The sequence below is a fragment of the Acromyrmex echinatior genome, chromosome 9 (genome assembly GCF_024713525.1).
Source record: "Acromyrmex echinatior isolate Ae372 chromosome 9, ASM2471352v2, whole genome shotgun sequence".
NCBI lineage: Eukaryota > Metazoa > Arthropoda > Insecta > Hymenoptera > Formicidae > Acromyrmex > Acromyrmex echinatior.
This window is the reverse complement of record NC_141860.1, coordinates 11,011,998-11,038,623: the sequence shown is the minus strand read 5'-3', so window position 1 is coordinate 11,038,623 and position 26,626 is coordinate 11,011,998. Positions and strand designations below refer to the sequence as shown.

Sequence of the window (26,626 nt, the reverse complement as noted above, 5' to 3'; positions counted from 1 at the left end):
TATCACGTTTTAATAGGAGTTTCTGTCTTCTTTTCAGTATTAGGGAAAGGGTGCGAGCTGTCTACATTAGAAAGAAAACAGATTGCGTTTGCCAAAAAAAGAATCTTTGAATAATAACGCGAAACATAAACTGTGGATTTTATATTCTTTCGAAATTGATTTAAATTAATTGAGAGTGAATTATAAAATTTGTTTGTTGATACAAAATTATTGCTTTACTTCTCATGTCTGTTGATTATAAATTAATCTTTCGCCGGCGAACGCAGGATCTCGCGAGAGGAACTCGTGAGTTAGAATTGTTTGCTTTTTCCAATTGTAAAGAATTAATAAATATTTGATTCTATGATAAATATGTGTTTTTATTTCACCTTCTACATATTTGAAATAATTTACAATGTATTATAATAAAAAAAAATTGCTCTTCAAACGTTTTAAAATAATATCATTCTTGGTCACAACTCTGTATTCGCCATTGCAAGCGGAGCTACGCTGCGTCCGAGCAATTCGAGGGTTAACTATTTTTTATACTCTTTCAAATTTTTTTACTCAAAATAATGCAATCAACATGTCGTACACTATATATAGTAATATATTTAATTTTGATTACTACATTTCTACCGCTAAAATTTTTTATCTTTGCAGAATGTTTAAAAAATTTATAGCTTTAATTTTAATAATAGATTTTTTGAAAAACTTGAAATTTCATATGAAAACATTATTGTAATTGTACAAATTTTATTGAAAATTATATATAACATTTTAGAAGTAAATTAATGTTAGACAAAAAACGTGTATCTTAATTGCAATTAATAATTTTAATGTTAAAACATAATTTGTTTTTGTTAAAATATACATAATTTGGTATTTCTTAAAAAAGAAACGTAATTTATATTTATTGAATAATATTTAAAAAAATATATATTTTAAATAATGCATCATTTGTTAATATTTATCTTTTATTTATTTTACTTGCCACCATACCGCAATTTTGACTATTAAGCCAAACTTTCTAATTTAAAATGGCCAAGAAAAAATCGTACGGTAAAATACCGGTTCTATAAATATATTTATGAGAGAAACTAGCGACCACATAACAGTAGTGGTTAACGGATTCATAACCCTTGAATCATAACCCCGGAATCTTTCGTTAAAAGAAACTCCAGTTGTAGTAGGAAGCGAGGGTGTGGAACAAGGGGTGGGGATTTACTTGTTAAATTGTACGATCTTGCTACTATTGGACAGATGGATTCGGAAGAGAGGGTAACTGCTCTAGGACAGGACCTAACGTTGGGACTTATAAGTAATGTTGTTTCAGTTCGATTCGTTCGTTCGAGATATTCTGAGTTTTCTCATGTATTTTGATATGTGCTGAGATTTTTGCTTCCGGGAAGCAAACTCGATTCGGATTGTCTAAGTTCTCAATTTGGATTGTCAAATTTCTGCTCGCGATAATTTGATTCGTGTTAATGCGAATCTACGTCGTGTTAATGCGAAGTCGATCCAACATTTATCCAATCGACTTTTTGCATCCTTAAGAAATTATAATTTCAGATCTATTATCTTGTGTATTAAGATATTATTGTCTTGTTATAGACGTTAAATTAATAAAAAAAAAAACGTATACAAGTAAAGAAAAATCTTTGAAATGAGTTGATAGTTTGTGTCTTCTGAATATTTTGACAACATTATGTAGTATGATTTATCGTGGCTTTCATGGCATTATAAAAAGACGAAATATTTATTAAAAGTGTATAGTGAAATATATCAGTATTAAATCTTTATTTGGAGGCGAATTGAGGAATATATAGCATTTTAAAACATCTTGAGGACGACGAATTTAACACGTATAGTAAAACAAGGTATAACTGTAATATTATTCTATTTTGATTAAATTCTTTATAGAGAGAAGTCTAAATTTTTTACAGATAAAATTCTTTGTAGATTAAATTTTGTATAGATTAAATTTTTTTTATAGAGAGAAAAAGTATAGAGCTAAAATTGCTTCACAGTTAATCAGAGATTAGTTTCTGTTTAATTAGCATTTGAGAGAAAACTTAGTCGTGGTATAAGTCTCTTTTTTTTCTTATTTCTTACTTTTTGCTTATTTGTTTTATTTTTTTTTTACTTACACAAGAATGAATAATAGTGTGGTAAATTTCTTTATAGCGCGGTAGATATTTTTCATGTAAAAAATATATAAAAAATTCTTATTATTTAGAAAAAGTGTGTCATTATAATATATTAATTTTATTTATGTCTACAGATTGATATTCGAAGACGTACTGTTTGTACCTTTTTATCATCTTCTCAAATCAGTATACCATGCTATTGTAAAAAATAAATATGACTTATGTTCGAGATCGGTAATTCAAAAAAAAAGATAACAATTATTTTTTAGAATTTTTTAGCAACTTATGAAGCTGTTATCTTTTTTATTTTTATATAAATAAGATTATTTGATTGCACTGAGATACATTTTATTTATTATCTTTAATTTAACCATTTTTCAGTCACATTACATTTCAATATTTGACTTATCAGCGATTTTTCTTCACCACGCTCTATCACGTTGTTTCTATTCTATTCTGTATTGTTTGTCGATTGAAATTTCGAGTGTTATATTCATCGTTGCTTTGTCGTTTTCTATTTATTATTATGATCTTGACGTACGTGTCGCTCGGAATTTCGAAATACCAACGTCGTTTGACCTTTAGAGAATAATGATATTTGTTCGGATTTCGGAATTTCAAAGCAGGAAAACGGTTATTGTTAAATGTTAAATCGAGAAAAATATTCAATTGCGTATTAGCCTTAAGTTATTGGTCTTAAATTCGAAGCAATTGCACTTGCTCTCCAAGAAAAAGTACTTTCGAAGAAGAGAGTACTCCTTCTTTTTATTTTCTACACAATCAAAAAATGCATTTCTTAACAAATAATATTTATCAAATAAATAAGATATTTTTTATTATAGAATTAAAATATAAACTTTTATACGATCTGGCTCATTATTGTAAGAATTATTGTGAAAATTGTTATTATATAACTTATATTTAGATTTGAGCAACAATTATAATAAATATTAATTAAAAAATAATACTGTGCAAAAATTAATATAAAAAAATGAATCTCATTCCTATTTTGCATGTGCTCACATTCTTTACTACGGCATTATAGGGTTCGAATTCTAATGAAAAACCTTCAAAAATATATAATTACGCTTTATTTATTATTTTTTATTTATTACTTTTTTCACATTAAAACAAAAAAGTTACTTTTGCGTTTAATCGTGTTGTCGTTATCTATATAAAATCGCTCAGTTTTTGCACACTTTCCTTAAGAAAAAGGGTATAGCGGTTCTAATTTTTTTTGCGTAGAAAGGGGAACAATTTCAAAGAGACATCAAGTTTAATTTATGATTCACAAGTATATGTACCGGATCTAATTTAAATGAAAAATCAGTAGGGTGACTTTTAAAAGTAGAATCCTACATTTTTGCTCAGTTAAATAATGCAACCCTAAAGTGAAGTGTGAATCGTTTCTCATCGGAAGGGATACATATAAATCATTTTTTTGTTTTGTTTAAGAATACGAAATTTTCGTATTCGTAAAAGAGAAAGCGAAAATAATTTGTAAAAAATTGGTATCAATGAAAATGTGAAATAGAGAAGCATTACTCCAAAGTTGCTATTTCTCTCTATAATTATTTAAAATATTAACAATAATTGATGTTTGAACAACAATTGCATTTATATTTTCATAATTGAAAAAAGATAAATCAAATAAAATAATACAATGTGTAAATTTTGAACAAATCAAGCAAAAATAAAATTATTTTTAAATTTGAAAACATTTAATTTAATATTTTCCATACATTTGTTTTAAATATTAATATTATATTAATGTTATTATTTTTATATCTTCTTATTTAAAATTTTTTTTCGGATTTTAGATTTAATTATTTATAAGTTAAAAATTATGTACTATTAATGATTACATATTGTTCTGTACATAAAGTAATAGAGTAGGTTTTTATAAACAATTATTTTTTAATAAAGTTACATTTGATTCTAATTATTTGAGGCTTTAAAATTAAATTGTTTTTATTCGTTACACGCTGCAATATTATCTAAGAAAAAGGTCTTAGAAATGCGTAAGTGTTGAAAATTTACAAAAAACTGTCGAAAATAACATCTAAAGAGATTTTTACCCTAGAATTATGGTAGGTAGATGTCATTTTTTTAAATCTCTTCAGAATGCGATGACAACTAAAGTGAATGTACTAACAGGGCGTATAATGACCAGACAATTCACACGGCCATTCAAGTATATCCGACTATATTGAAAAATAATATTTATTATTCACTTTAACCATTACAAATGAATATAATAGTTACGATAAAAAAACCTCCTTAAAAAAATATCATAAATTATATTATTTGTTGACAACTTACGCTTAAATGCCAACCATTGGAACATTTACCTTAAGTTTTTTTTGTTTCATTCGATACAATTCGCTACAATTAATTAGATCAAAATTATTCGTGTTTTTAAATTTGCAATATTTTGCCAAGATTTATGCTGATGAGAAATTTTACATTGTCATTATCTAATGAGAAATAACGTGTTTCCAACATGCACAAATTAAAATATTATTCATAATTGTGCTTGCAATTAGATTTATCGTTTCTGTGAATGCAATCTAAAAATCTTGTTGAAAGTGTGTATATGCCGTTACGTTGTTATAATAATAACCATTATTATTCATTATCTCTCTGGTCTAAACAATCTTAACAATTTGAAAATCGTAGTTTTTATTTATAGTGGTTATGCATGCATAGTTTATCTAACAAAAGTGTGAATGGTATAATTTTTGTTAACAAATATTAGAAAAACGGAAAAATTTAGGAGATTAAAGTAGAAACAATAGATTCGACAGATTTATTTCAAATGGAGATTTTTATCTTAATAATATTAACTTATTATTAATGGAAAGCTCCGAAAATGCAGACAATTATTAACAACAATAGCGAATGAATTTAACTAATAAAAAAGCATCGTAATACTAATTTAGTATTAATTTAATAAAGTGTATTTTTTTCATCTTTATTATAATAAATAGTTTCAGCAAAGAGAGAGAGTTATGCCGAGTTATCACGCTTTTGTTATATATATTATGTGTTATTATTACTAAATTATTTATTACTATTTGCAGCGTTGATCAATAAATTATTTTATATAAAGCTTAGACTTACGTCTCTTGAGAAAAAGACTGACAAAATATGCGAATAATCTTAGATTAAAAAAAAAAAAGATTTAAGATTTTTTATTTCAAACATTGATTTATTGATTTTATTAGTCATTTTGTTAAATAATGAATATAAAAAATTAAAATTTTAATCGATATTTTCCGTTGCAATTTCTCACGTTTCGTTTAGGTATATCTAATTCGTTATAATCTCCAATGAATGTAATCCTAATCCTCGTCTTTCTAATCTTCTTTTTATCCTTTTTTCATGTTTCAAAGATCGTCAAAATGAAAAGATGCGAAAAAAATGTAGAATTCCTGAAACAACAACGGGAGCAACAACAAAAACAACTTCAAAAACGACAACAATATCAAGAACAGGCCATTGATGAACAGGCCGAGGACCAGCTATGTTCCTTCCTTCAGTCCACCACGCCCGTTTGGGGTGATAGAATGGTGAGTAATCGTGCAACCCCTCTCCGGATTGAGCTTCATCTCCCTACTTCTTTCTTCCTTTCCGCAATACGCGTCGTACTTTATTCATTCTCTCTGGATTCGTCCCCTTTTATATTCAACAAAATGTCGGCGATGGAAGTCGTATATCGATGTTGTATCAATCGTGTCTTCGAAGTTCAAACGTGAAATATTTTTTTTTGCTTGCACCTATTACGTTTTTTATTCTTTATCTCGCCGAGTATATGTCATTAATGAAATAGATACAAGGATATAAATTTTAAATATTGATTTGTAAATTACATTCAGAATATAAGATCAAATTTTAATTCATTGTCACTTAATGTTTTAGAAGATTTTTTAAAATATGAAGTTCTTTATCTTGTAGTATATAGGTAATTAAATCATTTAGCTCTAAATTTTTAATATATTTATTTTTTGTAAAAAAAACTTTCTAAAAATTATTATTTTTTTCTATAGAGTGAAACCGGTGAACAACCGGCAGAGGAAACTAATAATAATTTTAATTACTCGTTCAACCGTTCGATTCCAAGCACGTCCGATATGAAAACGTGTAATCTATCGTTTTTGAAGAATAATAGCTTATCATCTATATCCAGTTTAACCGAGAGTACTATGAACAGTAATCAATCATTCAGTGATGCACAGTTACCTAGAAGATGTAGACTATGTACCTACGTTGCGAATTCCAGGTATAGTATCTGATATTAATTTTTTTATAGCTTATTTCGATAGTTGTGCTATATAGAGCTATATGTAAAGCGCTATATGAGAAGATTAGTCGGTTGAAAAAAGAAAAAATTTCAAAGAATTGCGTATAATTGCATTCGCTATCAACCTCAATAAAATAGACTATTAGTAGATTAATTTGGAAAATTTGGGGAGGATTATTAATATTTCAGATTGATTGCGTTGAAAGTCCGACAACCATATCGGCACGTAATTCATAATTATCATTTCTGAAATTAATTCATTTATATGAATATATATATTATATATATTATATTAGTTCAATATCTCAACACTCAAATCGTAGTGGCGCTTCGTATTTAAAGTAATGTTATTTAAAATAGACTATTATTTAAATTTAATATTTTCAGAGTGGAGTATATCGAGCATATAATCACTCATTCCATGTTCACAAAACATTCATATGTGGAAAATGACAATTTAAATGGATACGTTGATGATGAAGAGTTCGAGGATTCCGGTAATGAGTTAGTCAAAGGGAAAAAGAGAAATAAAACTTCCAAGCCGAAACCATGCAGCAAATGTGATTTTATGGCGAAGACGAAATTGGCGCTTTGGATGCATTTACGTCAGCACTTCGTACAGGAAGAATGTTCCGGCTTCGTCTGCAACTCGTGTCCATTCGCCACCACGCTCAAGCATCATATGACATTTCATTGGTTTAGTGCTCATGATGATTTTAAAGCATACATGTGCTCAGAATGTTCCTATGCATGCGTGAGTAAATCGATGTTAACTAGTCACATGAAAACGCATTCGGAAGTCTACCAGTACAATTGCGGCAACTGCTCATACAAGACTAAATTCTGCAATGCAATGAAAAAACACCTAAAAGATAGTAAGCATCAACCAGGCTTGGTATTGAATCCAGATGGTACGCCAAATCCATTCGCCACCATTGATGTTTACGGTAATAAACGCGGACCCAGACGAAAGACGTTTGTAGAAGAAAAGAAAGAACTGACAGAAACCATCGAGGATATACCGACAAATTTAAGAATGACTCCCCCAATTTCATCGAGTTCAACTCCGTCAGCTTCGGTTTTATCAATTCCGATTTCATCGACTACCTTAGACTTGCCGGATTTAAATGAGGATCAGCCATTGGACCTTAGTATGTCCACAATGACAAAAAAACAAAATCAGTCACAATTGGTCACCATCAATCACTTTTCAAAACGTAAGCGTAAAGCGATAAAGTTAGAATATCCCACAATAACAATAAGTGAAAAAAAATTTCACATAGACGACAACGTCACACAAACCCAAAATATAGACCAAACCTGTACGGAATCTTCTCTTTCAGCACTTCTAACAGCAAGTCAATCTGATCTTCAGGAGACAAATATGACACATAATATAAATATATATAAAACATCATTTATTTGTTATCATTGTTGCATTATTTTTGCGAGTGAGATCATGTACGCAGTACATATGAGTTTTCACAAAGTTAAAAGTCCTTTCACGTGTGCAGTGTGCGATCGGAAATGTTCGGATCAAATTACATTCTTTTTACATCTTATTCAAACAAAACATGAGTAAATATTTAAAAAAATGGCACGCCATAAAGATTACCTAAGAAGAGAAGTAAACTAATCTAGTCAGAATGTATTAATTAGAGACATATAAAAATCATATCGATAAATTAGTTCCTATTTAAAACTATTTAAAAAATATTTAAAAAAATATTTTGTAAATGTAATATTGCCTTCTAATTTTGGCGTCATTAGTCGAAAACTGTGGACTGATCTGTAGATTACGGACTCATATTTTCATCCGTTGCCGACTGAGGATCGGAAATCAACATCGTTGATGTTCAGGGATTACCTTAGTAGAAAGATCTTAGTAGAAAGATAATCATTAGCATCAGTCGTGTTAGCTACGTGTTTGACATGTATATCATTCTATATCATTGAATAAATATCTATAGGCACAGGAAACCTGTTTATTACAAAATGCCTATAGATATTTAAACGGCCCCTGTTTCTTGTTATCTATGTTTGAACGTATTGCGATATTTTGGAATAAAAGGCGACATAATACGTTAAATGGATTATCTTTAAGCGACAATTGCCCATTAATGTTTGGATATATTCCGTTCTCATTGTTCATTTCATTAAACAAATTATTCAACGTATTAGCTATGACTAGAGAATGAAGTGTGACTGGAATTGATATCTGGACTGGCGATCTTTGAGTTGACACTGGGGACGGACAGGTATTCAAATCAGTATAATTACTGGAAATTTAATTACTTTTTTGTGATAATGGATAGATTTTTATTTGAAAAAGTCTCATAGATATATTTATAGAAATTGCGAAATTAGTTCCAAGCCTGATAATGATAATAGAAAAAGATATAAAAAGGGACTGGTTTCTCTTTTCTTCAATATTTTTTTAATAGAATATAGAAATTTCGCACAAAAATTTGTATAAATACAATTTTTAAAACATTAAAAATTGATGTACTCATATAAAATTAATCGATTAATTTTCATTAAAATTTGATTTTAATGACTATATGGAGCTCTATCAGCTTTCTCTGAAATTATATAACTTTCCTAATACCTATATCAAACTACAAATTGAAATTGAAATTGAGACTGAATTTGACTAATCAAAGCAAAGTTTACTAAACTTAATATTAGTTTTCTTTCTTCTAATTTGTTAATTTTGATCTCAGTCTCAATGCCAATATTTATTCTGATACGAGCATAGTCTGATACGGACATAATGTTATATAATCCAAATTTTTTGCACGAAATTTCTTCTCGTATCTTACGCAACATGCGTAATTATATACGTAGCAATAAAAAATGTAGTCACAAAACTATAGTGTATTATTAGACGGAATTAAGTTTATTTCTCTTGATTTCATACATATTATATTACTTTTTTTTTACTATTCTTTGTCTTTCTACATTATTACTATTATTATCTAATTGCTGATCTCTTTTTCTTTTTTCGCAATAATATCGATTATTAAAATAAGAGCAAATATGTAAATTATTTTAAAATGCTTCGACTTTTTTCTGAATAGAAAAACAGAAGAAATTTTTTGGACTTCTAGTATTATATTTTTATATTTCTTTTGATAATTCACGATTCAGGATAAGATACATACATCTATGTGGTGCAATTTATTTAAGGTATTACTTTTATTCTTTTCTGTTGAACTTATCGATATTATGCGAATTTCTCTGCATGTAAAGATCTAATAGCGAAATGAATATATAGTTTAAGTAGAATATTTTATATTATTCAGTATTTTATTCAAGTACGTAGCTATTCTCTCTTATCTCTTACTTTTCTTGTGTATCAACTATTTATTTTTGCCTTTTAGACTGTTCAGACTTGGCATAAAAATATTATTACAATATTATCATCAAGAGATTAACGTTTCTTTATAAAATTTATTGCACAAAGCAATAAAATTTAAAGAATTGGGTCTAATAAATATCTATATGTAAATATGCTATAGTGAGAGTGTATAGATTATAATCAAATGCATGTATATCTTGTGATAAATTTCCAAGTATTGTACTTATCAACAATTCTTTGGTAGCTAATGGACAGTAATGTGCAATTTTAAATTTATATAGATCGAATAAACTCAAGTAGTGATCAGATCCTATCTTTATCAAAATTACGATGCGTTTAGTACATTGTGTCATATTTTATTTAAAAATCACGCGATACATCAGGATACACACGATCAGGAACGTGGATGAATATTCTGTTTGTTAAGAAACGCTCAAAAACTTTTATAAAGACGGTGTATATCAAACATATAACTGCTTTAAACGTGCCGATGAATCTGATCTTCCTGACGGAAAATTGGTCTATAATTAGACAGATTGGATTAGATTAGACGCTAATATAAATAGTTGTTTTATACGTCACGTGCAATATAATATTATTGATATTGAATGCAAATTTTATATATTGATTTATAATCAATATCGTGCAAAAATAGGTATACAATGATAAGAAGAGCTCATGGCATGCAATGCATTAATTCTTTTTTTAATTTGCAGGCATAGAATAATCTAATAGACAGCTGCATATGTTAGCAAATACGTAAAAAAGAATTAAAATAATATTTTGCTGGAAAACTTTTACAAAATATTCAAGTTTATTTAATTATATAAACTGTTAATTGCTTTCGCATGTTACGAGCTAACTTTGAGTGAACAAATAATAAAATCGAACTCCCAAAATTGCAAAATATATCAAATCAGAATCAAGACAAATATAAATTGAATTTTTTTCGTAAAGTTTTACAAATAAATTAGATCGAATGTTCGAGCGTTATAACAAATATTTTCTGAGTTTCTACAATATTTTATTAGCTAGAATTCACATTGTCCATTTATTTACTCAAGGTATACCAATACAAATTTTTTATGAGTTATTTCCAAGATCAAATTAAGATCTTTTGCTTAGCACAATGGTTCATAATATATATCTACGACATTAATAATAACCGATTATAACACTGGTATAATATTAATTAATGTCGTATTGATATAAAATACAGTTAAAAGTGTTTAAGCAGTTATATGCACATAAAGTTATAGTTCTTATAATAGAGAACTATCCCGATGACATAAGTATTATTTAAATATCAAAATCTTCGATATAGTAATTGACATTTAAACAAATTGTAGTCGTAAACAAGAAAATTTTGACGCATTTTTCTTCCTTTATACATATACGTATATACCGAAGTATTAATAATATCAGAAATATAATGCCATTTAATTAAATATTTTTCTCATTTTTAATGATTAGTGGATTGGATTCAGAAAGCGAATCAGAAACACGTTATTACAACAAAATTAAAATTTACCTAATAAATCATTTATTTGTTACTGCATTCTACTTAAAAATGAGATTTACTGCATACACTTTATATCCATTTCAAAGTTTAAAGAATAAGTTCCTTAAGTCCAAAAAATTCTATTTTATATAATCAAAGCTTTGTATATATAATTATATTTTTATTTACTAATGAAATATCACTTGTTAAAATTTGCATACAAGATCTAGAAATTTGATGAAAATTATATATTATAGTCTTCGGTGTATACACACACACATATATATATATATATATATATATATAAATATATATATAAAGGATTATATTAGTTATTATAACACATTTATGTATTTCGATTTGAATTTAATACTACTTGTAGTTACGAGATTCTTTAATCTCAGTATGCTTTACATAAATAATTATTTACAAATTACATTTTTGTCATTTAAGACATTTTTTATTATGTTCATATATATTTTGAGTTTTTGTCGAAACTTTTCAATAAAAAAAGAAATTTAATACGTATCACAAAATTTTTTTCTTGTAAATGTTTTCCTAAAATTTAAATTAATATCCTTGTGATTAACTTTTATTTATAAACCTAAACATACATAATAATGCACGTGTATTTGTTTTTGTTTTGTATAATGTATTTCCATCATGTTTTGTGTGATATTTGGACAATTTCAATTTTATGTATTATTGATGTCATAAAAGTCTTACTTATAATTTATTACATAAATTGTTCTCAGTCATATCTTAAAAGACACAGAAATTGTGTGTATATATATTTTTAGTATTCAAATATATATATAAGGCAAAAAAATTATTTTAATTTTTGTTTGGACAAGAAGAATATTTTATTTACATATGATGTCAATGATACAAAAATGTATGTTGTTTTATAAATCTAGTAAAATATAATATATATCGAACACATGATAATTGTTACTGACCAAAACTAATTTTATCATAAAAATATAATACAATAGAATATATTTTTATTAATTATTTGAGATAAAATATTAAAAATAATTTCGTTTTTTTTAACGAAAATAAATGCAAGATATAGATATACTACTTGTATAATAAATTTTTTTTAATGCTTCCTGTTTAGACTCAAATTACTGTGTGGCTTCTTAACAATCCTTGGGGTCTATCATGTGCAACATCAACTGCCTTGCGTTTGGAATTGTATTGTCAACTGAAATGCTGAAAATCGTCACGAGATGGACGTTTTTTTGAATCACACATTTACATCATATTTAAATGAACAATCTATAAAATTTTATAGATTAGATAAAAACGTGCTAATGTCTTATAGTGAATTCGATCAGAATATTAATAAGGTAAGGTCGCCTATTATGGGATAAACTAATATGAGATAGCTAGGTTTCTGCTAAACTATTAGGTATACAACTTTGCTTTGTTTTCCTAGATGGCTTTAACGGTAAGTGGTGGTCGAAATAAATAGATAGATCATAGACGTCATACAATAAACTTGGGCATCTGTCAACATAATCCCATAGAAACATTAGTCGATTTGTGTCTGCATCATAAAGTTATTCTCGATTGAAAATGTTTACGAGCCAAATTCTCGTCATTTGTGGGAGGTTTTAATTTTCTGCTTCAATATGAACAAATCTGCAGCTGAGGCTCATCGAATGCTCTCAAATACTTGGTGAGACCACTATTAATGAAAGAACGTATCGTGAGTGGTTTCAACGCTTCAAGAACGGTGATTTTGACGTCGAAGATCGGCAAGCGGTGGAAGAGAGAAGGTTTTCGAAAATGCAGAATTGGAGGCATTACTTGATCAAGACTCGTGTCAAAATCAAGAAGAATTGACACGATCATTGGAAGTGATTCAATAAGCTATTTCAAAACGTCTCAAAGTCATGGGAATGATTCAGAAGCAAGGAAATTGCCGTACGAGTTGAAGCCGAGAGATGTTGAACGGCGTTTGCTTGCTTGTGAACAGCTGCTTGAAAGGCAAAGACGGAAGGGATTTCTGCATCGCATTGTGACTGGAGATGAAAAATTGGTTCATTAACCCCAAGAGCAGAAAATCATGAGGAGTTCCCGGCCATGCTTCCACGTCGACGGCCAAACCGAATATTCGGCTCCAAGATTATGCTCTGTATTTGGGAAGCGGCGTAGTGTATTATGAGCTGTTAAAACCGACTGAAACAATCACAGGCGATCAGTATCGAGCGCAATTGATGCGTTTGAAAGACAAACGGCCGCAATACAACGAGAGACACGATAAAGTGATTTTGCAGTATGACAATGCTCGACCCCATGTTGAGAAAATGGTCAAGACATACTTGAAAACATTGAAATGGAAAGTCCTACCTCACCCGCCATTATATTCTCCAGACCGTGCTGGCACACGGCCTGGCTGACCAGCATTTCCGGTCTTATGAAGAAGTAAAAAATTGGATCGATTCGTGGATCACCTCAAAAGATGACCAGTTTTTTCGATGTGGGATTCGTACGCTGCCCGAAAGATGGGAGAAAGTAGTGGTCAGCGATGGACAATACTTTGAATCATAAATGTATAACCAGTTTTTTACAATAAAGCCTCGAATTTCGGAAAAAAAACGGCGGAAGCAAAATTGTACACCTAATAATAAGCGCATATGTTTGATTCTATCATGAACTTTTTACTCTTAGCATGAAGCTTGTTTAGTAGAAAATTCATTATTAGATCATGTGTGTAATTGTTGCAAAAAAAGATTTGTAAAATTGAATGTTGTCAAATTTTAGAGATTTCAAATTTTGTTTTATAATATAAAAATAAATATTGCGTAATAAATCAGTACATGCAGTGATCGAGTAAGATCATATTCATAGGACAACATATATAGTGATTTGTTTAACTGTAAAGATTAGATTTGATGATCGTGAAACACATCGCAAGGCATGGAAGTCATAATATGAGATACTCAGAGTATTCCTAACTAATATGAGAGCATCTAAACAATTTAATATCTCAAAGTATATTTTATTGTTAAGATTACACACACACACACACACACACACACACACACGCACGCACACGCACGCACGCACGCACCACACACACATATACACATCGAAAAATTGTACGATTATTGTGTATAACATTTAAATTCTTTGTTCTTACTTATATATAATATAATAAAAGAATATAAAAAGCTTATCTTTATTTTTTTCTTAATTTCCTGTTATGAGATATCATCTCATACAAAAAAATCTTTATATCTCATATTAGGAATCCTTTTTTTAAATGATCAAAATCGACACTTTTGATAAAAGTTTCACATACAACAAAGTATAATTATTACCGACTGCTAACTATTGGCGATAAAATTTAAATATATTTCCCATAAATTTGACATGAAGGCAGAAATTCAAGTTACATTCAGATAAATTAAATAAATTATAAGCCTTTAAAAGAAGTATCTCATAATAGGTGATTTTATCCTATAGTGCGTACTGCCGTAATGCATATTAAAAATTGTATAGTGATTTAATTTGAGTGTAAAAGTAAAAGCAAAAATTTCAAATTATATTAAGACTTTCACGACTTAAAACGTTTCTATATATTAAATACATATCTTTATCGTCAATATTTGTGTACGATGGCTTTAGTATCGGTGCGTATTGAATGCGTTCAATTCAATTTGCTGCTCAGAAAAATGTAAAAGATAATTTTGAATATGGAAGAAGAATATCATTTAATTATACAAAAATTACACAGATTAGATTTAGTAGAATATTTTTTAGAAACTTTCCTGAGTTTGAAAAATAAAAACGTTGACAAACACATTTATACTTTTATAAATTATATAAATTATATACTTATTTATATATAATTTTATATATTTTAAATAGTATAATTATATAATATTAAGAAAAAGCAAAATGTGTTTTCGTTAAAAAAAATTACAAATATCAATTTGACAGCTTCGGAAGGATGATTTCAACTTTGAAATGAAATTATGTTGTTTACATTTATTCTTCGAAATGACTTAAAGACTGACAATATTTATACATACATGTCATATTTTAAAAACCATGGTATATGTTCCTATTTTTGATAATTTGCTTTTATAGAGAAATTAATGATTAACTCTTTATAATAATTAATTACTATTTGTTACAGTTACAATTGGCAAATTGTCATAGTAAGCCAGTACCTTCGAAACTATATCAATCTGTAACATTGATCTCCCATTTTAGGAGATTGATGATATCTGATGATGAGACCTGTATCATCATTAATATATATTTACCTGTATCATAATAAATAGTGATATGTTTTTAATTTATTATTTTTTATTGTTAGGTTTATCATTATAGAAATAAAAGACATTATTGATTAAGCGTGAATATATAACAAAATATGTATAAAAATATATATTTAATATATTATATATATTTAATATATTATATATTTTAATATATTATAATACTAAATTAATTTCATATTTAATATAATAAATTAATGTAATTTTTTTTTCCACAAAAGACATATGTATAAAAGACATAAAAAATTATATTTTATATGTCTATCTATTTTTCGATATGTTTATCGTTTCTCTGCTTATGCAATAAATACTTGCAAAATTAATACAATGTGTTCTAAATTAATGAATCCTTATTTTTTACAAATCTTTTAATCAATTTACAAATAATTCTTTTTGCATAGTAATGTTAGGACAATTTGAAATAAATTTATTTCAAATTTTCTTCAATATAAAATATTTCGGAAATAAATCGGATTAAATATTGTTTAAATATTAACAAATATTTTGATCTTTAACAACAAAAATTCGCTGAAAATTATCCGATTTATTTAAATCAATATTTAAATTTTATAACATACATAATTTAAATAATCAAACTAGATAAAAATCAACGAATTTTTGCATAAATTATGAAACATATTATAAAAACAAATGAGTTTATATTCTTAATTTATACTTGTGTGTACATACATCTTCGATATTTTCTAATAAAAAGGTTAAAATAGTTTGAAATTCAATTTTATTTGCAATTTGCATGCACTACTTATCTTAAACAAAAGCTGAAATGCGCAACAGTAGAATATATATCTGTACAAGAAAAAAAATAAAAAAAATAAAATTATGCAAATCGATCGACAGAAAATTGATTTTAAAGCAATGGCACTTAAACGAGGGAGAAACGAAAAAAGTATTGCCACAGCTTGGACGCCGGATTTATTTGGACCTGTTTTTAAGAAAAAGATTTTGACAGTAAAGCAGGTTAGATCTGACAGTTAAATAATCTGACTTCTTTACATAATATTTTGGTCCCTTTTTATTAATATAAACTTTGTTTTTAATTTATTAACTTTATTCACTTTACGTATTTTAATCCCAATTTAATTTTTTAGGCCTTGCATTTGCGTGATGTAAACGAGCTGATTCATCGTATGGCCACTTTCGTTCCCGATGAGATAATATACGGAAATTTATCAGAGAAAAGTTTACAAAGCTTCAAAGCTGTTTTAATGTTTTTAAACATTTCAGGTTAACATCATTGTTTTGCGTACGCATAAAAATTTGTAAATTTGTTTATATTAGAGTAAACAAAAATATTTTTTTAAATTAGTGTAGTAACACCTGATTAATATAATAGATTTCTCGACAATATTTAACAATTTTTTTCATGATAAAAACGGAGGATGTATGGCTTTAACTAGTACATTAAATGATTACATTCGTATCGTGGTTCGTGAAGTATACTGTAATAAAGGAGACATACTAAAATTTTCTGGTAAGAGAGAATACCGTTCAAAATAAAATACATCAAAATAAAATACATCAATAAACAAATAGTTTAAAAATATTTTTTTATAATAAATGTTTCTTTCCAAATAAACATATTATTTCGCACAATTATTTTTTTTTAATTTGTAAATTGAATATAAGAAACATTACAATTATGTATAAAATAAACATTCAGTCTAATTTGCTATAAAATAGACCATATTATATTTGTTTATTGATTATATTTTAATATAATCTATAATAATTTAAAGGAACAATTAAATCAAACATAAAATGTAAAAAATTATTATATAAAATAGATTTAAAGTAGATTTGCTGATATATATTGACTCATACACTTATATGCTCGATCACACATACATACAAATCATTTTATAAGAGCTTCTATTAAAATAAATATTATGTTAAAAATAGCTGAAGGGATATTAACAGCATGGAAAGTACACGATGGCGAATTCATATATAATATTGTGCAAAATGTAATAGCAAGAGCAATAAGTATACAAAATTCTATAGCAGGTTTAAAAGACGGTATTTATAAAGATATTTGCCATATATAATAACGTTCTAATTAATATGAAATATTCAAATTTACACAAAGTATAAATTTAAATTTAAAAAATTATATCAAAATTGCATAAATTCAAAATAAAAAACCAAGAGCACACATTTAATTTCTATTTAGCTTCGTGTATATCAGGCGAATTTATATAACGTATTTTTTTTCGTTGTGAATCACAAATTTTAATTAATAGCGAATGTGGCTATTTCTGCCGGGGACGTAAAGTTCTCGGTGATTGGTGACGATGAAGCTCGGCATTTCGTGATATGTGGTGTGCCGATCGAAGAGCTAAAAAATGCGAAAAAGATTTCTCTGCCGAATGACTTGATACTATCACTTAGTGCATGGCAGCATTGTCAACCAAGTCAATATGAATATGTCATCAAGAATCCGTATAATATAAAGGTATGATGACATTCTAGTTACAGTTCGAAACTCTTAACGTTAACGTTTTCTCTCTTACTCTCTGATATTTTATAAATTAGAAGCTAAAAACAAATACTATATCTCATTTCTTTTTACTCGGTATAAAATTGCGTAATTAATTATTTGTATTTAGATGCAAATTAGTTCAGATGTAAAAATCTATTATTAGAATTTAAAGATTTATTTACTAAAACAACAGTTATTGATGTGAAAAAATTTTGTTGTTGCTTTAAAGAAAAGAATATACTCTTATTTTTACAATACTGATTCATTGCCGATTGTGTTTTAAATTGAATTTTGTTATAAATTTATTTTATAAACAACGATTCTGTATAAATTATTGATTTTAAAAACAAACTTTTATATTATAATTTTAGACAGTTCTCAAAATAATCCCATTTCAAAATAATCTTATTTCAAAATAATCCCTTTTTTTTTTAAGTAAATGCTTCTGTAAATTTATGAAGATGCGCGTGTTTCAAATTTTTATAGATAATAAGAGTGTTAAAGTCAGACATAATATCAACTTACATGGCACCGATATTGCCGAATAATCGCGACGATCCAAACTATGAACCATCTATGGAGGAAAAATTGATAATAAATGACATCAGACCATCATCATTTTACAGAACACACTTGATATCTATTAACGTAGAATCTGAGACAGAAATTACTAAACAGAAAAGTACGACAGGTAAAAATAAATATTTATTCCATATTGCATTTATAATTTTATTATGAACTGTTCTATATCCTCTCTGTATCTATTTGTATCTTTTTCTTTATCTATCTCTTACTTACATTTCTCGTATTTTATTAGCTGTAATAAATATTAATGTGTTCTATTAGAATCAAATCAAGTTTTTCTTTCTCATTTCCATACAGCTATTAAAATATAGTGTATAAATCATGCGTTTAATTACTTATTGTAAATCTTTTTTTCTTTATTCCTAATAATATCTTATATGAATCTTAATCGCCGTTTGTTTAGAATGCGTAAAAAATAATATTAAATATTTTCACTTTATATTAAATATTTCCACCAGCGATCACGGAGATAGCAGCAATAAATCCGAATTTCAGCACACATTTAAGAAGTTATTTGATAAAGCCGGTGATCCAACAGGTATCATTTATCGTAAATCATAAACTATTTTAACTGATAAAATAAAAGAATTTATGAGTATGCCTTTTCCAGAATTATTTATTAAGTATGCCTTGCTTTTCGCAGATCGAAAAAGGTGAATCATTAAGATTCTTGGCGGAGATTAGACGAATTACAATAATATCTATTAATATTGTTCCCAATGAATGTTCAGACAACGAATTAATTCTTTTGATAGATAATTGCTTTCTACTTTTGCATAGGTACTGTCATAATACTATGATTAATAATAGATATTATTTTCTATATAAGAAGATTATTATTTTATAAATATTATAATAAAAATGCAAAATTTCTCTTTAAATTTTAATTTCAAAAATATTTTGTTATTAATTTCATGTATAATTAATATATTGCTGTCTTTTCAGCAATATATTACATAGCACTTTGTTACATTTATAGAAAGAATAAGAAAATAAATTGTTTCAATATTTATTATAGTATAATTACGCAATACGGAGGTTGTATTAACATAATGAATCTGTATGAGAAGAATATTTTTTTTTGCATTGGTTTTGGTATACGTGGATGCAACAACGAGAACCAATTTAAAATCGATGAAACTTGTAAAAATGGAATTATTTGTGCGACACAGATATTGCAAACAGTGCAAACCATCGTAGGGGTTCAAAGCATTTTTATCGGCATATCAACAGGTAATAATGCACTTTTGTTCGAAGATATATTAGTCCGTGTATAGTAATAGCCCAATACATCCTCAATGTATGCCCGGTGTATAACTAATTGTGCTATGACTTTTATTTCTTAAAAGGTACCTTCTGGAGAGAATTAGGACTAAAACAGAAAAGCATTACAATAACGTTAATCGTTTTAACATATCGTTTACAATATTTACATCGTGCGAAATTATGATTCTGTCGTAATATTATCGTAATTCTAGCATTGTGATACAAATATATGTGCCGTATTTGTATTACCAATTTAATTTCAGGAATAGCTTATTGTGGCGTGATCGGGCATATCGCTAGAAGATATTACGCAATTATTGGACCGCCTATCGATAAAGCTATAAAAATAATGGATATTTCCTGTAATAAAGTAATTAACAGCTTGACTGAGATACTTAAATTTTGTTTACAGTTTAATTTATTCGTTAAAAATAACCACATTATTTTATTAAATTACATTGATAATAACGTGCGTTTGTAAAACGATTTCCTAAAAATTAAAAAAAAGGTTTAATGATGTATTTTTTCTACCTATTCAATAATATTGTCGAAAATGTGTAAATATAATTAATTAATAAAAATATATAAGCATATAAATTTTTTCCTGAGTTATTTGCAATATCCCAAGTAGAACACAAAATCATAATAAAATTAAGATGACATCAAGTAGAAATTATTTTAGAAAAATCATAATTATGTTTAATTTTTTTTAAAACTCACTTGACATAAAAATAATTTTTATGTCAAGAATTCATCACAAAATTTTGTCAAAAGTGTATCAAATGACATTATTTTTCATAAAATGACTTTGACTTAATATCATTACAATGTTATTATAATTGTATTTTATCTGAGACCTGGTTTGCAGGTTTCCTGTGATTATGACACCATGTTGCATAGTCATTTTAGAAAAAATCAATTTCGTTGTCGAGGCATAAAAATTTTACAATTGGAAAAATATCACATCTTTGAATATCTTGGTGATGTACCGTGAGTATTTGAATTTATTCCTTCGTTTAAATGCGAATAATAATAAAATAAATAGAAGTGAAATTTTATATTTGTTTCTTCAAATACCGTGTAACATTTATGTTTGTGGCTGTAACTGAAAACAATGTAACGGAAGCAAATAAAAAAAAAAATTTATCCAAATAATCGATTAAATTTTTACTGCATAATTTTATTAAAATATGTTGATCAACATAAATATTACAAATCTGTGCGGTGCATTTCCATTTTCATAGTAGCAGTGCATTTCTATTTTATTTATTAAAAATTTCAGGGAAAACGATCAAATAATTAAAACTGTAACATTATGTTAAAACATATTAAACTACTGTTTTTATCATTTCTATTTATTTTAATATCGATCTTTATATGTTTAAAAGATAAGAAATAAGTAAAATTAAACTATTAAATTATACATATATTTAAAAATAAGATATAATTTTTATGCAAGTAATAAAATATGTAAATCAAATTTCCCATAATATCTTTATAGAAATCAGAAAGATGTACCTTTGTCTTTGGAATATGGTTATCCTATTTTGGGTAGACTGCAAGAGTTGGAACACTTCAATGAGATTCTGGACAATATTGGAATCGCAGATCGAAAATATTCAGGATTGTTGATCGAGGTTTGATTCAAAGTTCCGAAAATAAAGTGAGCGTTTGTAAAATAAAATTGTCACATATTATTGTCTAGTACATTATAACTCTGATAATTAATTTGTTTAATATTTATAATTATGTCACATTTTAAATAAAATTATTTACAAATTAGTATATTGTGCCTTATATAATTATAAAGATAAAAAATAAAAAGTAAAGGATTTGATATTATGATTAATTTATTATGATTATTTTTTGTAGCATTTGCACGCTTTATAAAATCAATTTAATCTGTTATTTATTCAGGGAATCGAGAGGTCAGGAAAATCTAGACTTTTAGATGCTTTCGTCATGAACGTTTGTAACAGACAAATAAAACCAATCAAACTTTCTCTTCATGTGACATACGCGGAGAAGTCTTATTCAGTTATATATCATATTATTTTGCAGGTACAAAATATTATTTGTTTTATTTTATAGATTTTTTTGTTAAAACTTTTTATAAAAATTTTATAAAATGGCTGGAACTAAAGAGAAGAATTGAGAATTCTGTTCTATCAATTTTGTTCTTTAGATTTTTAATCTACAAAACGTAGGATAAAAAAAAATTAATTTTAATATTTTTTAAAATATTCCTATTTTTTTGTTTTTATCTCAACTCTTTTTTAATATAAATATTATAAATATTAATGCTAATATATATAAAGAATAAGGAAAATTAAATATTTTAAAATTAATTCTTGATTTTAAAAAATGCAATTAATTTTATAGAAAATAAATATCTATCAGTTTTCTTTACTAAACTTAGTTTTTGTAACAGAGACAAATTGCTTCAAATAACTGAAATTCCTTGCAGATACTTGAAGCTGAAGATTGCGAGACTGTTGAAGAACGTGAAGAGAAGTTACTTAATAAATTGTGTGACGTTCTCGCCTTGGAAGATTTTTGCTATCTAAATATTTTAATGAGAGTTCGTTTTCCTCTTTCCGATTCTTATTGCTTAGATACCGATTCGCAACGTCATATGAAGACTATCGATATCTTTAAAATAATATTAAAGCAGGCAATGTCATTTTTATCTTATGAATAAAGGATTCGGTACTATTTCTAAAATTGCTTTTATATGAATTAATGTAATCATTTATTACAGTTGAAGAGTAAAATCTGCATTTTGCTTGATGACGTTCAATACCTTGATCACAGATCCTGGCAATTTTTATCGTCGGCTCTTGATAATTGTAATATCGTCATAGCGATGACGATAGTGAGGCATCACTCTTGGGAAGATTTGTCCCATGTGGAAGTGGAGATTTACAAAGATAAAAGGCTAACGAATCATAATTTGCTCGGTCTAGATGTAGATCTACTCCCGGTATTTGCGTGTCAATTTCTGAATGTCCTTGCAATACCCACAAAATTAAGCAGGTATTGCCGCCGTTTGTTTTTACTCGTTTAGCTCAATATCATAAATTAGTTGAACAATGATAGGATTTCTATTAGGATTTTGGAAAAATGCCAGGATGGTCATCTCGGGTGGTGCGAGGCGTTGCTGACGTTGATCCTTCAAAGTAATGGTCTGAATTTCATTCAGATATCGCCCAGCAAAGCGTTACAACAGGATCTTGTTTTTCCAAATGGCAGTCTGGTGACAAGGCTACCGATAGATCTGACACCAGAGGAATTGGCGCCACCTTTATCCTGGTTGCAAAGGGATCTTTTAGATGTCTGTGTCATAAACGAGAATTTCGTTAAGATTACCAACAAAAATCGCGACATAACAGGCAAATCTAACATTTTATTAATCCTTTCGTATTACTTCTTAAGGCATCATAAATCTTTCATTATTTAATTACTTTATTTAATTTTTCACGAGACGACGAATCATGACGTATCGAGTGCAAAAACAAAACAATATTAGATTCGAAAAGATATTTTAAAATATACGGAACGTCTTTGCAATTATATGAAATTGCGCCGATCATTCTACATTAATTTGTTTATTAGAAATTTTCTCTAGAATTAAGAAACGAGATCTACAATAGAATGAATCCTTATGAGCAAGATTTCATTAAGTGCGCTGCCACGTTGGGCAGAGTGTTTAAACGAAGCATGATAGAAAATGTAATGTTGAATGCGATCCCACTGCACACCATTAAAAGTGAGTATCATTAATTGCAGCTCTCAGATGTCTTATTATAACTGAATTGCATGCTAGCTTAGATGAATCTCACGTAATTTCACAGCCGTTTCCGAAATGATTCGAATACGGATATTAGAATGTGCTTCTCTGCAGCGACGGGCTTTCTACACTCAGGATCTTATCCTTTGTATAGATAAAAAGCGGCAAACGTTCTCCAATATGCATCATTCGTTAGACTGCAATTGTCATGATTCACGTTAGTTCCACCTTTGAAAAGGATATAAAATATTTAATAATATATTAAGTAACATGATAGCGTCGCAACGTCAAATATATAAAGAAGGCGATAAGCCATATAATATTTAATATTAAAATTATAATTATTAATATACAATTAATAATATTAATAAAATTTAATATTTAACAATATCTAATAATATTTAATATTAAACTGATGAAAAGGTGCGCTTTTTATAAAGTTCTTATTAATAAAAACTTGAATCTGTGAAAAATAAACAATAAAAGAAATTGTAATAAAATTCGCACAATTCCGTAAATTCGTGATTTATAATGAAACAAATAATTCTGCCTCTCTAGGAGTTATCGTTAGCCGTTATCTCTTGCCTCTTCATGGTCATTGTAAAATGTTAGAGTTCAAAGTCAATGCATTTCATCAGATGATGTATGACATACAAACAGATGAAGAAAAGCAAGAATATCATACGAGAGCAGCTAAGATATGTGAGCCGGACGCTCGAAAATGTAATTCTTGCGGTAGCGGTCGTTTTCTGAAAATTCTCAACGAAGATGTACTTACAGAATTGAAGGTTATTTAGAATGATAATTAATTAATTATATTTTGAGCATGTGCTCAGAAAATAGATTTTTAAAATTTATAGTAAAGTTTATAAATAAATTAAAAATTAAAGCACTTAAATACTTCTTAAAAATGAAGTTTATTATTAAATTTCCTAATTTATTATTAATTTTTCTAACTTTGTTGAAAAAATTGATTCGTTTGATATTCTTAAAAGGAACAAATTTCAAAACCCAAAATTGTGTTGGTACGTCGTCGAACGCTTATCGAAGATAAATGGATGAAACCTATGACAATACTTCCAGAATCGACAATACAAACAATTTCTGCAAAGAAAAAAAGCAATTCTGTTAATATTTGTAGGATATCTATTATGCCGTCAGATATTGATGATGAAGAAACTGAAGGTAATAATTAATGAATATATTTACTTTAAAATTCAATTTTTTAATTTTTTTAATTTTAAACATCAATATATTTTTACAGTAATTTTCAAAAACGGAGACAAGAATAAACATGACAGAATAATGTTTAAAAGGCGATCTAGTATTTTTCCAGAAATGACAGATCCTTCTGATCCAAGCTTATTAGAAAAGTTTAATCATATCGATTATCGTAATTGTCGATGCAATAATATTATCAGCTATCTTTTTTGGAAGTTGCGTGAGCATATTGAAAAAAGTGGTAAATTAATAATGTTTTAAAAACAAAATTTAAAAAAAATTAAAAAATGTATTAATAAAAATAATCAAAATATTTTAAGCACAATTTTACAATACGTAAAAGATTGATAATATTACATTAATTATTAGATTCTTTATTAAATTATATTCTTTAGGAAAAATCGACAAATTACTCGAGTTTTTTATACAGTACAGCGCCGGAATGATCCAAATTGCGCAACCTCTTTATGCCATTAAGTTGCTTTCAATTGCCGCTGAAAGAAGTAAGGCCGTCGAAGTGAACGAGTCGATCGATAAGAATACAGAAGACAGTAATAAAGGAATTATTCTAGCTTTAATGGGTCCGTAAAACTTTACGAAATATTCTGCATAAAATAAAATATTCCTATTTATTAGGCATCGTTCCGCGGAAAAATTTCTTCTAAAGAGAATATATCATTATTTGTCATATATTTTAATTATACTTAGGTGATGCTCACAATGCATTAGGAAATTATGATCAAGCTAAAAAATATTACCTCTTGGCGGTGAAACTGCGAGGTGGAATTCCATTTAAAAAAAAAGACATCTGTTATAACATAATGTTAAAAATGTTTTGTAAACTACATGATCTTCCTGATAATTATACATTTGATGAAAAATCAAATCAACTCATTATAAAGAAATTGGAATTGGCATCGTACTTACGACGTCTTTGCGTCGGATTCATAGTACATAGCTAATATAGCTTTTTATTTTTATGTAAAGGATTTAGTCAAGTAAGATAAAATTGAAAAGAAAAAAACGATTAAAAAGAAAATATACGCTATATAATTTTTAGGAATTTTTTTATTGTTCTAATGATTTTTATTATAAAAAGTGTAGTGAGAATAATTTTTGCGTAATTTTTTCTAGAGAGAAAACAAATTGAAAAAGGCGCAGTCGTTTGCCTTGAGAAGTTTCAAGCTCGCGTTTTTAAATATTAACAGTTTTCTAGAGAAAGGGGAAATATATCTCGCAACAATACGAGTTTTGCATTGCACAAGAAACATTAAGTTAATACAACGTATCGATAGACTAATGCTAATCACAATACAAAGAAAAGATATTTGGAATGATGTCGAGGAAGTAACGATGGTGGCAAATATTTATTTAACGATGTATCAATTTAGGTATAACGTCTTAAATTTGATGCATGAATTAATTTACATTTTTTAAATCATTATTTAATTAATTTATATTCCTTAAATATTTTGCACATGTGAAAATAGAGTATTAAGAGGTAAATTGGAAAAAGCCGTATTAATAGGTATAAAGGTCTTGAAAATATCTGAAACATTGCATCTTAAGAAACTAATGCTGATTATTATGCCCTCAATAATTCAAATAATGGTATTGCTTGAAATTAATATCTATTCTCATAAATCTTTTGTGTATCTATGTCATTCAATGT

At 27.4% G+C, this 26,626-nt stretch overlaps 3 protein-coding genes across 5 annotated transcripts; all 3 read left to right on the top strand.

Annotated features, from left to right (window-relative positions):
- Positions 1-16,939, top strand: Hb (hunchback). 3 transcript variants are annotated; one of them, XR_015546098.1, is made up of 6 exons: positions 1-1,859; positions 5,525-5,701; positions 6,179-6,411; positions 6,820-7,649; positions 12,415-12,646; positions 12,736-16,939. XR_015546098.1 is itself a non-coding variant. In XM_011068168.2 (5 exons), the coding sequence occupies exons 2-5, from the start codon at positions 5,534-5,536 to the stop codon at positions 12,438-12,440; spliced, it is 1,257 nt and encodes a 418-aa protein (XP_011066470.1). In that variant the 5' UTR covers positions 1-1,859; positions 5,525-5,533; the 3' UTR covers positions 12,441-16,939. The 3 variants fall into 3 exon arrangements, 2 of the variants coding, with proteins under 2 accessions (XP_011066470.1, XP_011066469.1); XM_011068168.2 differs by having other exon boundaries at positions 12,415-16,939; XM_011068167.2 differs by lacking the exons at positions 12,415-12,646; positions 12,736-16,939 and having other exon boundaries at positions 6,820-8,990.
- On the top strand, positions 16,469-23,596 carry LOC105153492 (adenylate cyclase type 10-like). The gene is made up of 15 exons (XM_087409696.1): positions 16,469-16,570; positions 16,702-16,837; positions 16,938-17,084; positions 17,854-18,065; positions 18,579-18,783; positions 19,136-19,215; positions 19,321-19,457; positions 19,696-19,910; positions 20,207-20,313; positions 20,812-20,933; positions 21,445-21,580; positions 21,861-22,004; positions 22,411-22,617; positions 22,705-22,979; positions 23,055-23,596. The coding sequence occupies exons 1-15, from the start codon at positions 16,469-16,471 to the stop codon at positions 23,401-23,403; spliced, it is 2,574 nt and encodes an 857-aa protein (XP_087265822.1). The 3' UTR covers positions 23,404-23,596.
- Positions 23,438-26,391, top strand: LOC147908619 (uncharacterized). Its single transcript, XM_087409694.1, has 9 exons — positions 23,438-23,449; positions 23,559-23,712; positions 23,798-23,950; positions 24,292-24,521; positions 24,729-24,918; positions 24,998-25,195; positions 25,350-25,535; positions 25,663-25,904; positions 26,089-26,391. The coding sequence occupies exons 1-9, from the start codon at positions 23,438-23,440 to the stop codon at positions 26,389-26,391; spliced, it is 1,668 nt and encodes a 555-aa protein (XP_087265820.1).
- The last annotated feature ends 235 nt before the right edge of the window (positions 26,392-26,626 follow it).

What these genes read in the sequence shown, in the direction of transcription:
- LOC105153492 (XM_087409696.1), top strand. Translation starts at nt 16,469, where the DNA reads ATGGCACTTAAACGAGGGAGAAACGAAAAAAGTATTGCCACAGCTTGG. An exon ending in AATGTTTTTAAACATTTCAG is followed by an intron (nt 16,838 to 16,937) that starts GTTAACATCATT and finishes AACACCTGATTA; the next exon opens with ATATAATAGATTTCTCGACA. An exon ending in TTTTATCGGCATATCAACAG is followed by an intron (nt 19,911 to 20,206) that starts GTAATAATGCAC and finishes ATTTAATTTCAG; the next exon opens with GAATAGCTTATTGTGGCGTG.
- LOC147908619 (XM_087409694.1), top strand. An exon ending in TGAGCATATTGAAAAAAGTG is followed by an intron (nt 25,196 to 25,349) that starts GTAAATTAATAA and finishes TATATTCTTTAG; the next exon opens with GAAAAATCGACAAATTACTC. An exon ending in GTCTTTGCGTCGGATTCATA is followed by an intron (nt 25,905 to 26,088) that starts GTACATAGCTAA and finishes AATTTTTTCTAG; the next exon opens with AGAGAAAACAAATTGAAAAA.
- Hb (XM_011068167.2), top strand. Translation starts at nt 5,534, where the DNA reads ATGAAAAGATGCGAAAAAAATGTAGAATTCCTGAAACAACAACGGGAG. An exon ending in CCGTTTGGGGTGATAGAATG is followed by an intron (nt 5,702 to 6,178) that starts GTGAGTAATCGT and finishes TTTTTTCTATAG; the next exon opens with AGTGAAACCGGTGAACAACC. An exon ending in ACCTACGTTGCGAATTCCAG is followed by an intron (nt 6,412 to 6,819) that starts GTATAGTATCTG and finishes TAATATTTTCAG; the next exon opens with AGTGGAGTATATCGAGCATA.